Genomic DNA, 17308 nt, shown 5'->3' on the forward strand with positions numbered 1-17308 from the left:
TTTTGAGTAAAAACAAAAAATATTCAAATCCTAGTTTTATCGCCCCTAAGCGCCATTTTTCCATTCGTCTCATCCGACATGATCCGTGGCGACCATAAAGCTTTTCAGCTTGAGTGCCGACGCACCCGCCCTGACGGGGAAAATCCAGGTTGGTCGGCGCCCGGGCACTGCGAGAAACCGAATGAATATCATTCAAATCGGCTTTTCCAGTCACGCCCCGCGGGCCCCTAGCGCAATGACGAATTGTCCAACGCCAGCGATGCCGCACCGGAAGTGAACGAGTTTTGTTTATTTTGTTCGGAAATGAGCAAGAAACACACCCCAACCCGTGCGGTGTGTGTGTGTGTGTGTGCCGGAATCTTGTGCCACGGTTGCAGTAGGAGCTGTAGAAAGAAGAAAGAGAAAAGATGGGAGAATAAAACACGGGGCTACAAAATAATTATATGTTTATGGTTAGCCGGTACAATATGTGTGCTGCTAATGATAATTAAGTTGATCTATCCTGCCGCGCCCCGGTTGGCTCTTTTGCGGCCTGTGGGCTTTTTTTTTTCTTGTTGTTGTATATACGCCCGGTGCGTTTATCCGTGCAACCGATGTTTATGTGTGCCCGGCATCGCTTTGTGTTGTTCTTTCCAGTTGTGTCGACGTTGGACGGTGTTCCAAAAATTGAAACTATTTTAGATCGCTTGGTCGGGCCGGGCGATTGCGATCCGGACGGCAGGATACATCTGCGGTGTCCCGACGGTTTTGCCAAAGCCTCGGCACAGGCACGGTACGGTTTTCAAAGTTCGTCCGGAACTTCGCGGAAGCTTGGGTACGAGTGGACCGGCTTCCTGTTGGCACACGCCGCACAGCAAAGGGCTCTATTATTTGCGGCAATGATTGTTTTCGTTTTCGGGGATTCGCTGGGTGGCATCGTCGCTGCAACTGGCCGAAGGGAAACGCCAATGCAGCAACTGCAGCAATCGCGTCCGCTAGGGCATAATTAAAATAGTACATTCTTGGCGCTTATTTGGGGTGCTATCAAAAAGTTTTTTTTTCCAGGATATAAAAGATAAATTTGAGGACATTTTACGAGATTTCTGATCGTTGTGTATTATGCTTTAATTTACAACTCAAATGAGCTCGATATGTTTTTTTCCACCGTTTATACTAGGATAAAGAGCCTCTTTCATACAAATGTATGATTTTGACATGAATAACTTATTAATACATTTATGGCATTCAGGAGGCTGACTAATTTACTATCTAACATTAATTGCATCAGGAGTGTACACAAATAAACAATGCTCACGAAATTTGAAGTTTCCCTGTAAGAAAATATATATCTAAAATAACCCATTTACTTTTTTTTGAATTAAGTTTAAGTTCATGCACAACTTTTGTTAAACTCATCAAATTTAATTTGTAATATTTGTAATAAAAAATGTTCAAGAAGTGATTTAGATCCTTGGGGAATATCATGCTCACATGCTTTAAATATAATATAATTGCATTTATTCCAAAATTAGGCCATTAGAAAGAGGGAAAATTAAATTTGGATGTATGTGACAAGTGAATTGGCTTTTAAAACTTAGAACAAACTTAGCCTTTCAAACTTAGAAGAAACTTACAAGCTAATTCAAATCTGTAAATTTTCTTTAAAGGTTTATGAAACAAACTAAGAAGCTAAATCAAATTTGGTAATTTTATACTACCAAAGTATTTATCATCACGCGTGTAAAAGTGTCGATAAAACTAATGGAGAAGATCAGTATATCAACCTTCCATAGCGAAAAATTCAAACAATGTTCATCACCCGAGCAAGAATGGAATCGAAATGCACAAATTTCCCCCTCATGAAAAAAGCACTACCCTTTTGGCTGGCATAACATTTGCTTAGGTCACTCCGGTCACCTTTTCCGGCCAGCAAAAAAAGCTCTCGCAGTCTCGCAAAGACGACCTTGCCACTTACGGGCAGACGATGAACGTAAGCCCGCCTGCACGAGCAAAGATCGGCCTTTTCATTGCAGATGCGGACCCATTAATCGGCCATCCTCGTGGGCCTGCGTTTGCGAGCATTAAGTTGCTGTTCTTTTTTTTTTTGCGCTCCTCAGAAACTTTGTTCCACCCGCTGGACAGGCTTACAGGCGTAGCAAGTAACTTCAACCGAACCGGCATAGCGCCAAGCGAAAGCAAGTGAATCCAGCCTGCCGGCCGTCTGAAATAACTGTTCTTATCGGAAACGGAACCAAACTTACCATTCCTAATCGCGTGGTGGCACGCGCGATAGAGGTCCGTGGGCAAGGACCAGCCAACCGGTGGATGCAAAATGCTGCCCTCCATAAGGGCCTCATTCGCTGCAAGCTGAGCAAGATGATGATGCCGTACGCTCGAGCCCGAACGAGAGCTGCTGGGCTGACGCGCTCGGTACGAGATATGGCGCTCGGTTGGAAAACCCCTTGGCCCATCTGCCGGCCCTTTTGTGGGGTCTCTCCTGACAGGACACTGGGCGCTTCCAAAGAATGGAAGCATCGCCGGGTTGCGCTTATCTATCTGTTGCACAGTCCCCGGCAGGGCCCCAGTGTGGGTTGTGGCACATCGTGTAATCGTTCAAACTTTGACCGGATCGTTAGGAAGGGGCCTCTGCGCTCGTACGACAAATGGACGCTTTTTTTTCCCTCACCATTGGTTGTTTTTCTTGTCGTTTTTTTTTTTGTTCGTCCCCCAACACCACCGAAAGCTTTAGCCGCGTCGGCGTGGGAAACTGTGCGCCCCACACTAAATTGAACGGAATAACTTTACCACAGCGGCCGGTTTGGAAGGAGCACACACAAATGGAAAATGTTTGTAGCCCGAACGAACGCCCGGAAAGCCCTCCCCCCGGACGAGGTGGCAAGTCCGTGTGCGTGTGTGCGATGGTGCAGTTTTGCGTAGTTACGAGCCCCGGAGGCTGTGCCATCCGCAAAAAAAAAAACGGACCGATGAACACGATGGGCCTTCATTTTCCCGTTCATTTAATTTTCTCCCACGGGTGGACAACGGCCACGGCCCGGTTGAAAAGCTGCCCCGGTGAAAACCCTCCCGAGTGCCGGTCGGGAAAAGCGAGACCGGGTGGTCGAGCAAAAAGTAAAATACGCCCCAAAAGCTTCGCTTCCTTCCCAGAACGGTCCAATGGGGGGGGGGGGGGGGGGGTGGGCCATTGTCAGGCTGAGCGAGCGCCTCCAAGGTGTGTGGCCTGTGCTGTTATGGATGGTTTTTGATGGTTGTGATTTTTCTTAAAGCTGATTGAAGGCACGAAACGAAAGAAAAATCGCCCGAAACCACAGTGGTGTGGTTGTGCCGCACGCTCGTTTGTGCGAAAAGTAATACCGAAACTCTTTCATGGTTTAGCAAAACATGGAAGTTAATGCAGTAAAAACAGCCATTGTTGGGAGGTTTTTCTTTTCATCCCGAATAAGGCACGTCTTTCGGGCTTAATTGTGGGTAAGGTTTTGGGAATTCAAGCGCCCGTCGCAAACCGGCGTAAGTTATTGAGGTCCTTGAAGGACCTCCGCTCCGCTTGCTCGAGCAAGTCCCATTAGTTTCACCCAAGAACGGACGCACTTCCGTTTGGCAATATGTCCTTAACTTCACCACCCATTACAGCTGATGAGTAGAAAAAGTCCCCACGTTCGTGCGCTTCGTTCCATTGCTAACCCTTTTTTTGTTCTGACCATCCAAACCCCGCTTGTTCGTTAGCTTGATCGAGCGTTTTTACTTAGTACATCCGAATGTCCTTGCCAGGGATTGCTTTGTGGCGTGCTAAACCGGCCAGTTCGTCTCCTGCGGCGGGCAACTTCCACGATTGACCGGTGGTCATTCGCAGCGATTCGGCGCAGCAAAACAGACCTGTCGGGTAGGGTCTCGCAAATGATTTTGTTTGCTATTTTGCTTTTTTTGTTGCTCGGCAAACGGCCACGATTGGGGACAGGATACGAATTGGATAGGGCACAAAAACTGCTCCAGAACCGGGGCGTCCAGGCGCCCAAAGCAAAAGAAGCTGTTCAAGTTAACACGAACGAAAGATTGAAGCGGCCAACACGCTTGGGGACCGTCGGTAAAGTTAATGGGAACGGTACAGAATCACAATCGCTGGGTTCTGTGCTCGATGCCAGTCCGGGAAAACAACCTGACGGAAATTGAAGCGCGAGCAAAAAAAAACCCGGTTAACAAAAAGTTGCTCGGGAGCGAATGAGCGAGAGAATGAAACTCACCAGGACTAAATTCCGAAAGAATCCTAGCTGCTCGGCAAACAATAAAAGGACAAATGAATGATGGATGCAATTAAAAGTCCACTTTGATGTAGGAAGGAAAGAAACATCGCAGCGAATAGAGAAATTGATGTAATTTGTAAGTACCTCCTGGTTGAACATCCTGATTGGTGTCTCTTGGGATTATCATTGTACCAAAGTTATCCATCATTGGATTATCTACGATTTCGTAGTAGTTCTGCTTATTTGAATTTAAAAGTTCACAATTTTGTTGCTGTCGTTTATTTATATTCGTTGATATAAAAAACAAAAAAAAAATATTTTAAACATCGATTGAATCGGTTTTTTTTATATAAAATGAATCGCCTAAACTGAACTGTAACTTTGTAAGCAAACGTATTAAAGGACAGTAGAGTTGATAAATTTTATGAATGAAATTGACGCATTTTTTACAACACATTTTTTGCATCGCATTTCACAGCCTGCATCTTACCAAGTAACGGGACTCAAAGTTTCGTTAAATGACCTGCAAATGGCTCATCGGCCAAAAAAAACCCACCTGCAACGGTAACGTTCACGAATCCAACATCCTCCATGTGAACATTCCCAGATTAACGAACGATATGTACGCCCGTCCAAATTGACTAACGGCAGCGTAATTTCTCGTTTACTCTTATCCCACCGATTAATTCATCCCGCTAAGTAGAGGAAACGAGCGATGAAGAAACGTCGAAGACGAAAAACTCACAAGAAACGGATACGGGCCCCAACAGGGTGTGTTTCTCTCCTTCCGAAATGTTCCGAAAGCACCCGAGTTAAGCATCTTGCGATCATTAAAAGACGCGGCATAATACCACCCAAGGTGCGCTCATCTCGTACGTCTTCCCAGGCGCCACGCGATTCCGGCCAATTTCCAGGCTTTACCCTTGGAATCAGGACCTCCCGACCATTTCTGATCCCTGCATCATCGCACCGCCAGCTAGTTGGTAATTAAAACACAACGACATTGAGACATCGCTGCCATTCGTCCGAGGTTCATAATTTTGGTTCCGTTGCTTTCCATTTTTCGCTTCGACTCCGTTTCGGAATGCATGTTGGTCCGGGGATGCACCCCATGTAAAGACGCGGTGCGTGTATCTGAAGATTCATTTGTTTTATTCATCTCTTAATTGCATCTGCCAACGTCTTTTCGTTGCTTTCAATTGTTCTGTCGTCGTTTGTTTTATATATATAATTTTTCTCAATTTTCTCCCCTTTGCATTCGTTCGCTTACATCACTATACAAAGTATTTCTGGGTTTTTTGTCTTGCTTCGTACGAGTACATGGGTTTACTTGTTTGTCTTTTTTCTTCTCTTTACTGACTTAACGATCTTTTCATGCCGCGCAAAGCCGCCTCTGCCGGGCAATTGGTGTGTGTGTTTGTGTGTGGTTTAGAAATATCGACACGAGTGCCTTCGCTACATTCATGTAAAAAAAGTCCATCTCCATCCTCAGAGCCCATCTGCAAACATTATGTGAAATAGCTGAACGGCTCCACAGCCGGCTCACCAAATGTACCCGATTCTGAACTATACCCACCGAGACGCACCCGCGAAAATGATGGGCGGCGTGCTGCTCGGGTAAAGCAAAACCAACCAAAACGAAAAGAAAACCATCCATTCTGCTTCCCAGTCGCGTAATTTGCGCACGTTTTTCCACGGCTAGAAATACCAAAAAAAAGGCTTTTCGCACCGCTCCGTTCTCGCATCAAAGTAGGCAACGCGTACAAACGATTAAACATTAAACCATCGAACGGAACCCGTTTATCGTACTTTATTCTCTATCGTAAATGTAATTTTCACGTTCACTTTTGATTTCTTTGTCTTTCTTTTTTTTCTTTTTCTTCTCCTTCTCCATCGCCTGGCTTTCCATAAAAACAGTCCATTTCTGGTTGAGACACCGTATCGCGCTTCCTGTACCATTCCTTGGGATTTTTTCCTACCATCTCTCTCTATCTTTCTCTCTCTCTCGCTCTCTCGCTTTCTTATGCTGTAACATGCCCTCCTCGATCTGGCTCCCAATCGCTATCAGTATACGTTAAAAAAGTCTATTTACATAATATGTACACTAACTGAGAAAACTCCACCGACGGGGAAAAATCGGCACACGTAAATGCACACGGAAACACGGTTGTACTGTTCGTATTTGTAGAAGCCCCCCCTTTTTCCTTCCTTTTCGCTCGTTAATTTGACTCACGGGCTAAACTAAAGCATTATCGGCTGCTCCCGCCACGGTGCGGACGCGCGCTCTCGTCCTAAAGATTGCTTCGATTGTGTCTGCGGAAGGGGGTTCGCTTTTCCCGGGGGGGGGAAAGGGTCCCGACAGCGACGAGTAGATAAATTAAAATTGACTAGAAGAAGAGAAAAAAAACACCGCCCACAAGCTCACACTTCACACGGACAGCCTCTCCTCGCGTGGTAACCGTGGTAACTGAAGCCGAAGGTATAAACGGAGTAGAGTGCCGTTCCGTCTCAGGTCGTAGCAAGCGTAACCTAACCTAGCGATGAACGTGTTCTCGCGATATGACTCATCGAGCTCGTGAAGTCGTGAAGCTCCCTCTAACCCCACCCCAAAGGGGTCCGTTTTTCCCCCGCAGGGATCTTATCAATAATCAATGCTATATGCTATGTGTGTATGGGTGTGTGTGTGTATCGGAACGGTTTCTCGCGCCACCGTCTACCCCGAGACCGATCTTCTAGCTCGGTACGTCGGATCTGATAAAAGCCCTCGCCCTAACAAACAACGGTTACGGTAGTAATTTCGGTGTGTTGTGAGCCTTTTAGAAGTTGGTGAGTATCGTGAAATGTTTCGCTTCTTCTCCCGAAAGGATCACGTCAAGGTGCACGGGTACGTATTGCTAGGTGAGACGTAAAACGTGTGTGTGTTTGTGTGTTTGTGTGCATGAATTTTCCTTCACCCCTCCGAGAAAGCGAGAAAAGGGTGACGGACCCGGGAAGTACCGGGTTTTTTTTTGTGAGCGCGGATTCGGATTCCGCTTAGGTGTCGGACACGTTCTTGGGCACTTCGTATATGTGATGGGCGTACTGGGGCGAGTAGATCGTCGAAGATTGGGTCAGTGCTGACGCACCGGATACGGTCGAACCGCTGGACGAAAGCGCCGATGAAGACGTCGAAGAGGACGTTGTAGATGACGAAGTGCTCAGCGTACCCTTGGGTGTTTGTGGCAACGGTGGTTGCTGGTGTGGATGATGATGAGACAACTGTTGTCCTCCGTACACACCCGATACGGCCACGATGGAGTTCACCGACTGTTGTTGCTGTTGGTGAAGATGATGCTGTTGCGACTGCTGCTGTTGCTGCTGCTGTTGAAGAGTCGCCGACCCAGCATGTCCACTACCGGAACCAGATGCGGTTCCGTGCGACTGATAGTGCGGATACGGTAGCGTGTACTGACCACCGAATGGATGCTGATAGTTCCTGTACGCCGGGTGGTAGTTGTACGTGTAGATATTGCAGTGTGGCTGATGGTACTCGACCTCCCCGAGTGACTTCTGTACCTCGACGTCCTTTTCCTCGTGCAATGTGGCGCGTTTGTTGCTACCACCCCAACCCATTCGTCGGAGTAAGTCCAGGATGCGATGACGCAGTCGGTACACGATCAGCACTAACGTAGTGACGCTTGCAGCCGATGCGACAATGATCGCTCCGAAGATGGCGCGTTCCTTCGACTGCAGATGTTGACATCCGAGCAGATCAGGCGTCAACTCACGCAGCAACTCGCCATGCAATCGATCGGGGCCACTACACACGACCTGAGCGTTCTCTTGTGCGTCTGGACTCTGCCGTTGGAGGAGATTCCTCAACCACAGCACGTTGCAATCGCACACGAGAGGGTTTTCCGTCAGGTCGAACTCTACCAGGTGCTTCCACGGTAGCAACTCCTCGTGGAAGGTGGTGATTTTGTTGTCCCTCAGCGAAACCTTCCGGATGTGGGGCAATCCAGCGAAGGCACCCTCGTCGAGCTCCTGCAGTTCCTTGTTCGATGCGATCGTGATCGATTCCAGGTTCGGGTTGGCTGAGAATGCACCGGACTGGATCTGGCGGAGGTTTAGCGCGCCTGAGATGTCCAGGGATTTAAGGTTTGCCAGCCCAAAGAAGGCACCCTCGGGGATGACTTCGAAGTCGTTCTGGCCGATGGTGAGGTCCTCGAGGCGTCGCAACGCGCTCAACTGCACCGTGGGCACCTTTAGCAGGTGGTTGTCGGAGATGTCGAGTGAGCGGATGTTCTCGAGACCACGGAACGTTTCGGTCGTGATGTTTACCAGCATCGAACCGTGGATGTCGAGGCGACGTAACTGCGTTAGACCTTCGAACGCACCCGGCAACACCTTGAAGAGCGAGTTCGTACCGAGGTAAAGCTCTGCTAGACCCTTTAGAGGCGTTAGGGACAACGTTGGGATGGTGCTGATCGAGTTATCGTCGAGATAGAGCACCCGAAGGTTAGCTAATCCCTCGAATGCACTCGCATGCAGCGTTGCGATCCGATTCTGGCCAAGATTTAGCTCTTCCAGCTTCTGAAGCGCCTTAAACATCTCCCGTCCGACCTCATCGATGAAGTTCCCGCGTAGATTCAACACCCGCAGCTCGTCCAGTCCACCGAACGTGCGATTCGTGACGGCACCGAGCTTGTTGTTGTTCAGATGCAACTGCAGCAGTTTCTTCTGGTACATAAAGATCCGCTCCGGGATGCTGAGCAGATGGTTGTAGCTCAGATCAAGCATCGTCAGCTCGGTGTAGAACTGTATCGACGAGTCGATCGATTTGATGCGGTTGAACTTGATCACCAACCGACCGATCGAGGGGTTCAACGCGATCGGCAGCACGTCCAGTTCACCTTCACCACACGTCACGTGCAGCTTCTCATCATCACAGATGCACCGGTTTGGGCAGTACGAGACGGCACCAACGACTGCAGTCAGCACGCCAAGTGCCAGCACCACTACGTCCATGTTGAGTCCTGCCCGGGGCACCTTCATGTTCACTGTTCACGTTTTTCACACCCCCACAAAAAACCACACACACACACGCCGTCACAAGCGTACTACTTGCGAACGCATAGGACGTCGCTTCTCACATCACACGCCAGCAAACACACAAATTCGTTCACTCCTCGAGACCGGAACTTTGTGATCCGGCAGGCTCAATTTTCAGCCTGGAATCACGATGAATTGATGGTTTCTTCCGGCACACACGTCACGCACGCACGAATGCACCCTCAGAAGGCACTTTTGCGCAAGGATGTAAAGTATTCACCACCGCAACACACCGGCTTACGCAAAAGTTTACGGTTGCCTCAAACGCGTCCGTGATATGCCAAACTACCGGTACTGACAGCTTCCGTTCGCTCGAACGATAAGACCGGACACCGAAACCGAACCCCCCAGAGGTGGTGTGGTTTTAATTTCTGAAGCTCAAATTCGCACGGGACTCGGGACACAAAAATTATGGGCCGCAAGGACTCCACCCCGGGTTCGATATCGCTTTCACGCGAACGCGAATTTCCTGTATCAAACGATATGCTACGGTGGCGTGTTTTAGTCACGAGCGATGATTTATGGGCTCGCTGCAGCGTTTGTTGCGGTCCTTAGCACGTATTGAATGGCGCTGGCCCCAAACCGTGGCAAAATCGCGCCGTTTGCACGAACTGTTATTTTGAGAGGGAAACCTTCCGGAAAACGGACGGCACCTTCTCGAGCGGGTTGTTGTTTGTAGACTAAAAGTAGCATCCGTAAAATCCGCTTGCTTTTATCGCTTCCACCCGGCGTTAGGCGTGAAGCGGCCGCCAAGAGCGAGAGTGAGAGAGTGAGCGCTTTCGCAGACTGCACGGAAAATGGCACTCACGCTCCAGGAACTCACGCTCCATCGTCTGCGAGAGTGTGAGCATGCGAGAGCGCACGTTTTATGCTGCCAAACATAGCCACCGTGCAATGGCGAGCATATATGCTCGCAGCATAAATTTCACTCTCTCTCTCTCTCTCTTTCTCTCTCGCTCACGTCACACGCCGGTGAGTGTGTAAACAAAAACCACTCACGTGCTCTCGTGAGCGAAATGGTTGCTTTTCGCTCTCTCGAGATCCACGCCCACTGCGCTCTCGCTCAGTGGCTCGAGTTTTCCGGCTCTCGCGAGAGCACGCAGAGTAGAGGGAAATTCTCCAGACGTGTGCCACCGTTAGCCTATATTTAGGTCCAACCGCTGAGACGAGCCGTGCACGTCGTGGAAAACGTACGTCCCGCCTGTCTGGTGACATTGGTGGTTTTCCCTTCGAAATAATCGTGTGGCTTGCGAAAGAGCTGGGGATAAAAAATCAGCGAGGGAAAAATACACGCGAATATTAATTCCCTCTTCACGAAGGCCCCCCCCTCCCCCGTAGTAACGTTGGTATGGGGGGGTTTTCCCGACACACCGAAGGGTGTCGCGCGTGTCGTACGCGGAATTTTCTGAGAATTTCACCTCGCACAAAACCGCTGAAGCGCCATCCGCGCGAAGAGACACAAAGCAGCCGCTAGTGGACGCGATTTGAAGCGCATCGAGTGTCAAAGGTGTTGCCGCCACAACCGTGGCTGTCTGCTCCAGAAGGACGACCGTGGCGAGACTGCCGCCACTAATGCGGCTGGACGGGAGTGAATTTATGTGAAAATTGATGGTACCGTCTCGGGAATGTCTCGTGCGCCCGTAGCCGTCTGGGTGTACGTTAAAGATTCCTTACGGTCTCCGATGGGTTTGATTTTTTGTTTGCTTTGCTTCTCTTTAGCGTGTGTGTTTGTGTGAGTGTGTGTGTGCAATTTTAGCTCCACCGGGTGTGACTTCCTTGCACAGGAGCTGCCCGGCTGCATGCACCGTTGGTCGAGCGTATCACGCTGCCGAGATCGGTTGCGCCGAAAACAAATAAAGCGTCGATCACGGAGAAATATTATTCCCATGCGCAATGATTAATGGTCAGCGCTTGCACCCGGGTCAGTACGTGGAAAACCGTTTTCCCTCGAGGGGGGAAAACGGCGAGTCTACAAAAACGCGTTCGAAAGCGATAAATGGCGTGAACAAGGTCCGTTTTCATAGCGTATAGCTTCCGGACATTGGGAAAAGCGATTCGGGATAGCAATCGACTTGGCCGACACAGGATGCCGAAGAAGAATATTATCGATTGAAGCTCATTTTTGCACTTCAGCAGGTCGGAAGTGATGTTTAGGGAGACTAACTTTGACCAAAACAACGAACATCGACTGGGATGCACAAAAATGTCCTTCCTAATCAAGATTATGAGATTGAGTTATTCGACGTGTGCTAAAAATTAAACATTAAAGTCGGTTGAAACCATTGTCTTTAGCTCAACTAGCCTCAATCAATCACATCACTGATTTTTATGTTACCTTTGTAATAGCTTATAGTGGTAGGGCTTATAGAAATAAGGGATGATTTTTGAAACACGATATTATCTTTAAAACCTCTGCCAATGCTATTATCACTTTCAAATATATTGTCAGATACGAGATTTTGTGTCTAGATTTGAATGCTCTACAGCACACCGATATAATTTAGTCAACAATTGTAAAGGAATTTAAGGATTTCCAGTCCTCCTTAACACATAACTAAGGACACCATCCGAATAATGAATTACTCAGAACACTATCACTATTTTGAGCAATGCATGTAGCGATCTTTTTTCCAATTCACAGCAATCAGAAATGTAACCTAATGATAGTCAATCCGGTAGAATAATTGATGATGCATTAGTCAACCACAGGAACATTAATAATAACATTTTTATATCATGGTTCTCCGAGTAGCTAATTAAGACGAACATCATACACACATTTACATGTTAGTTTTGCGATTGTTTAAATTGATAAAAAAAAAACGATTAGCTATCTAACTAGGACCATCTCCTAGCAGTGGAAGGCAGCACCACCAACGACCTAAAACCACGGAATGTTGCGCAATCTATAGTGAGTTGCGGAAATCCCCACTCTAGATGTGCATTTTAAAACACTCCATGTTTAATCAAACACACTCTGCACCAACATGCTGGCTCGGGTGAGACCACACGCTCACGTTCTTCGAAGATTAGGTTCGCCCATGGTTTGGCATAATTTAAAACAAAAACCCACCAGTCATTCGACCAACCGGTGCGTTCACCAGTGCTATCAGCTTTTCAATTTAGCAGCCACTCGATTGGTTATGAAACTTCTGACAGCTCCCAAACCCGTCGCGCTCATCTTCATCATCGCCGAGACAACTTCATCAGCCGCTCGTACACACCTGACCGAACGCGAAACGGTCCGTCCCTGTTTCCATCGCCTCTGAAAACCCACTCACACACACACACACACACCTTGCCGATGACTGGCCGAAAATCATTTCCCACTGCCCGCAGGTGTTGGGAACGTGTTCCCAGCTCGACCGTGTTCCGTCCCCAATTTTCCACCGTGCCCGGATCTCACATCAACCAAACTCAGCGCGCCTGCAGCGTTCTAATCTAACTCCATCCGGCCAATGACTATCGCTATTGATAGCCATTTCCGACTTGGTTCCGATGTCCACCGTGCGTTGGCACTAGGACCAGGACGGTCGAGGTTCGAGCTTCGAGCCCGAAACCCGGCAGTAGTTCACATCTCGGACGCGTCCTCACAAACCACGGTATCTTGAAAACGCCTCGAGGCACGCCTCAGGATGAAAACGGCACCAACTCCAGCACGGTCGTTTGCTGAACGCAGACAAATCTCGACACCAAACCCCCAGCAAAACCTAATGACAACCGTAGCAAAACCCATCGGTCGCATCGTTTGCCCACAGATCGCACGCCCGATGGCCGGAGCAATCGGAAAGTTTGAAAATCATGATTAGATTAGAGCCATTTTTCGGATGCCGACACACGGATATCGAACCGGCGGTCACGAGAGACCGGCCGCGCGCGCGCTCCAACCATCCGTTCTCGATGCGGAGCCATCGATAGGTTACCGAATTGTTTTAATTGATTCGGGAACCGTATGAATATTTAATGAGCCGCATTCTCACCACCGGGCACCGGGTACGGCGAAAAACGTCGCCGTTCGATTGCTGCCGACCGGTGGAATGTGCCCCGAGCATATCGCCGTTGAGGGGTGGATTTGTAAAACCAAAAAAAAAAAAAATGGACAAGGAGTTTTCTCATGCCATTCCGCGTGGTGTTCTTCGATTTCCCGCCACATAAACGGTGAGCTGCAACCCGGATGGTTCATAGGGACTGGGCTGCAGGAATTTCTCATCCACCGACTGGAGCTACGGTACGGTGGGAGCGAAATTCGTAAAATTAAATTAATTAAGATATGAACAACGTTTGGCATTTTTGGGCGGGTTTGGTTCGCTTCCTCGAAGGTTCAAGTTCAACCCCAATGCGCCGCAGTGTACGATTCCATCGCGTCTAGGCCCCTTTCGAGTTTATTTCTTGAGCGCAACGGCACAACATACCCCAACCATTAGACGTTCTCGAACGGGCCGTTCCCAGGGCCACTGCAACACCGTTTATGGACTACACTGTTATACTAGTTTATGGTGGCTACCGGAGCAGTACAGCAAGTACCTCGTAACGTTTCGAACGAAAAGCGCTCGATTTCATCGCATTCGGAAGCGTTATGTCCGCTCATCAAGCTCGCGTTCTTCTCGGCCCCTTTTCTTTTGCTGTAGTTAGGAGTCATTACGATCCCGCTCGGCCGCCGGTGGTGGTAAATGTGTTGTTTATCTCCTTTTATGATACTTTCCCGCTTTTCCCGATCGTAAGGTCTCTCACGCGCCCCCAAGCAGTTAACCACCGATCGGTGGGATCGGTTTGAACCATCAACCGCCTGCAGGTCCTGATGAGCCGAAGTAACCGTGGAAAAGCCCAACTGGGGGTTTCCTGGGACGCGGCTGATTAGATAAGGCACGCCAGATACCCGGCTCCACAGGGGCCTAGAGGCTCGATCTTGCTTCCGATCCGTGAAATTAATTTTTCCCGCAACCCGCATGATCATTCGATCCTCTTCATTATTCCGCCGTCCCGCGCCGAAGGGATCCGAAGGGAGAGTTAAAATATTTTAATTGTTAAGGAAATTGGATGGTGTGAAGAATCTTCCTCCCTCGGCGTCGACCGATAGCGTCTTCGCATGGGTGCGACTTTTCGGAAGCCTATTTCCACCGTTCGTGCGTTGATTAGCGGGCGGTGGTTTGTTCTAGCGTTCGCGTCGAAACGAGCCGGCCCCGGGATGATGGGAAATTGCCTCGCAACTGCTTTCTTTCATTTACTTTGATGAGATTCCAAAATCACCCAGCCCAGCGGCGAGTGTAATGAAGCCGAGCCTCGTCTTTTAGCGGGTGTTTTCTCGTCCACCAGCGAGACGCGAGAACGGGCTGCTTTGCGATTCGTTCTGGGTCGTTTTGGGAGCTGTACATCGGCCCGCCTTTCCGAGCCGCGTTGTGAGCAGGTGATCATGACCATCATCAGTCTCCATTACGGCCTGGCCGGTTGAAGGTGGCGCGGGTTATGGCCGTTCGCCGATCGTAATCCGTTTTTCGCGCGACCACGGCTGATGAAGTAGTTGAAAGTGGGTAGCGTGAAGCAATTAAGCCGCTGCTGGTGGCCAATAAATCAACGGCGAACTCATCAACGCCGGCTCGGATCGCCCGTTGGGTGGGTTGGGTGATTTATTCTCCACCCACCGGTCCCTGTCCAATTGGCAACATTGCGCGAGCATGACTTTTGCAACAACTCCCCGCGGTTGGGTTAGCCTGAACGAATGTGTCCTGCTTGGCCACAATGTGCTCACAATGTGGCTCGTTACGGAGCGAAAAAGCAACATAAGAAATCATTGGCATGGGTTGCTTATGGGTACTTTTGAGCTAAAACTCACAGTGGTCATTTCATGTAATACATCTTCCCTATATAAAGCAGTTAAACGTAAATGTTTCAAAGATTCACATGCATCAACAAGCCTCTCTCTCTCTGATAGACATATTCTCGCGTTAATTCTCGACCGAACCAGCAGAAAACCGAAACCTCTCCTCAATTGACCAACTCGTTGACGTGCTACGGTCTTAAAAACCAGTTCAAAACGTCCGATCATTTTGTTCTAATTTATTGGGCGCTCTTTTGTGCATGATTAATGAGCACTCAGCGTGTGGTCAGCCAGAGATGACCTGCGACTATTAATCAAAAACCTCCCCGTACATTGATTGCTTATAAATCAATTGATACATATCTAGCGAGTGGCTAGCCTCGTATAGAGCAGAAATTAATTATTTTTCTTTAGTTTCTTGTTTCGTTCTAAAACGATTAGATTGACTTCTGTTCGGTGGAGATATCATTCTAATTACTTTGAAGTTTGTTAAATCATTGCGAGATGATTTCCAAACTTCACGAGACAGGTTGTAAATGATAAATATATCTAAAAGGATAGCATTTTGAATATGATTAAAAAATTGTACATTTCACATTCAACTACACGAATTTCTCCAGTCAATCCGTCTTGGTCATTTACTTTGCTACACAAATTATCCCTCCATTAAAACGACACTCACCCGTAAAAAGGCAACAAAAATCCCATCAACTTACATCTTAATTGAATGATCGATACAGCCGTTATTTATCGACCAGACACTTACAAATTGAATTAATTTCCCTGTACCGCTCCCTCTGCGTGGTGGGGTTGATTAGAATTCTTTTTAAAAAGAATTAATAGCGCTACGCTTCCGCGTGCGTCTAGCTTTCACCCTCTATGACCCGCCTTTTCATTCGACGACGTTCCAGCCACCCCTTTTCGACGGTACCGAAAAGCAACCAAACGTCCGAGTCTCACGGCGTTCGAAATGATGCGCCATTCGTTTCATCCAAGGGCGAGAGAAGAAGAAAAAAAAACGAGACATAAAGTTAAAATCCCCTTTATATCGCACGGTATCGATGAGGATCGGTTAAGGAAGAGAATGAAGAATAGATAACCCGGCCGGACGCGGTTTTCGAGGGCACCAAGAGACACATAACGACCGCATCGCATGCCGCTAATCCCGGCAGATAAATAATTCCAATGATAAAACGCGGCCGCTCGGTGGAGAGTTTGCTTTTGGTTTATTTTTATTCGGTGTTTTTTTTTTCTTTCGATTCGTTGTTGTTTCTTCCTCGGGCGAATCCGCTCCACACGGTCACGAGTTTTTCGGGAGGCAACGTCTCGAGGCGCAAACACCGGGAAAGAGAAGAAAGTCCATCCGAACCGATTGACCTCTTCTGGACGCGGGCGGTTGAAGGAAATCGAACAGGATTAAATGGAGTGTACAGTGAAATTATGATCCCACACAACTTTTCACCCCACGGCCACGGACCCTTCGCACGATCTTTGACGGTTCACTTTCCGTCAGTCCCTTTTCCGAGGTCCCCCGCCCGATTAGCCGCTGGCCTTGGGAGCGGGTCGATTTCGTCGATCCTTGCCAAAAGGGTTTATCAATAAATTATGGTATTTCCTCGTGTGTAGAGAAGCGGGAGTAGAAGAAAAAAAAAGTCCGCCCCGTTTGCTCGCGCGTCAGACACGCTCAACGGGCAGGAAACCCTTTTTGCTCTCGGTGCCCAGTTCCTGTCCGGGAAAGGAGCCTTTCCTTTCGGTGAGCCATTTCTTTTCCGTCAAACGTAATCTTTCTGGACCGGGCAATGAGCGAATATATATATATATATATAAAAAATGAGGAATTGGGAAGCGGGATTTTTATCCTCGTTCGTGTAAAAAGTAGCTCCAGCTCCTGATGAGGGAATTCCGAAAATCTTATTTATGGACTCCACTTTTATGTACGTTTCGTAAAACTTTCCACCGCACTGGGACGTCCCGAGATCGCATTTCCCGCACAGCGACGCTATCGGTTCGTCAGAATCGGGGTGACAAAAATTTGAGCCTCGTAACAAGCTGCATTTGACCACTTTTTCGATGAAGGAAATGAGTTTTTCTGCCTGGACTTCCTGAGCGTGATCCTGCGGCGGTCGACAGCGGTTCCTTGTGTGGCCTCGCGGTTCGTCCGTCCATT

At 48.4% G+C, this 17308-nt stretch overlaps 1 protein-coding gene across 1 annotated transcript; it reads right to left on the reverse strand.

Annotated features, from left to right (window-relative positions):
- Positions 1 to 7268: 7268 nt before the first annotated feature.
- LOC128731087 (insulin-like growth factor-binding protein complex acid labile subunit) lies at positions 7269 to 9269 on the reverse strand. The gene has a single exon (XM_053824184.1). The coding sequence runs from the start codon at positions 9267 to 9269 to the stop codon at positions 7269 to 7271; it is 2001 nt and encodes a 666-aa protein (XP_053680159.1).
- Between the last annotated feature and the right edge of the window lie 8039 nt (positions 9270 to 17308).

This window comes from Anopheles nili, chromosome 2 (genome assembly GCF_943737925.1).
Source record: "Anopheles nili chromosome 2, idAnoNiliSN_F5_01, whole genome shotgun sequence".
In the NCBI taxonomy this organism is placed as follows: domain Eukaryota; kingdom Metazoa; phylum Arthropoda; class Insecta; order Diptera; family Culicidae; genus Anopheles; species Anopheles nili.

Coding starts and splice junctions, on each gene's coding strand:
- LOC128731087 (XM_053824184.1), bottom strand. CDS start 9,269: ATGAAGGTGCCCCGGGCAGGACTCAACATGGACGTAGTGGTGCTGGCA.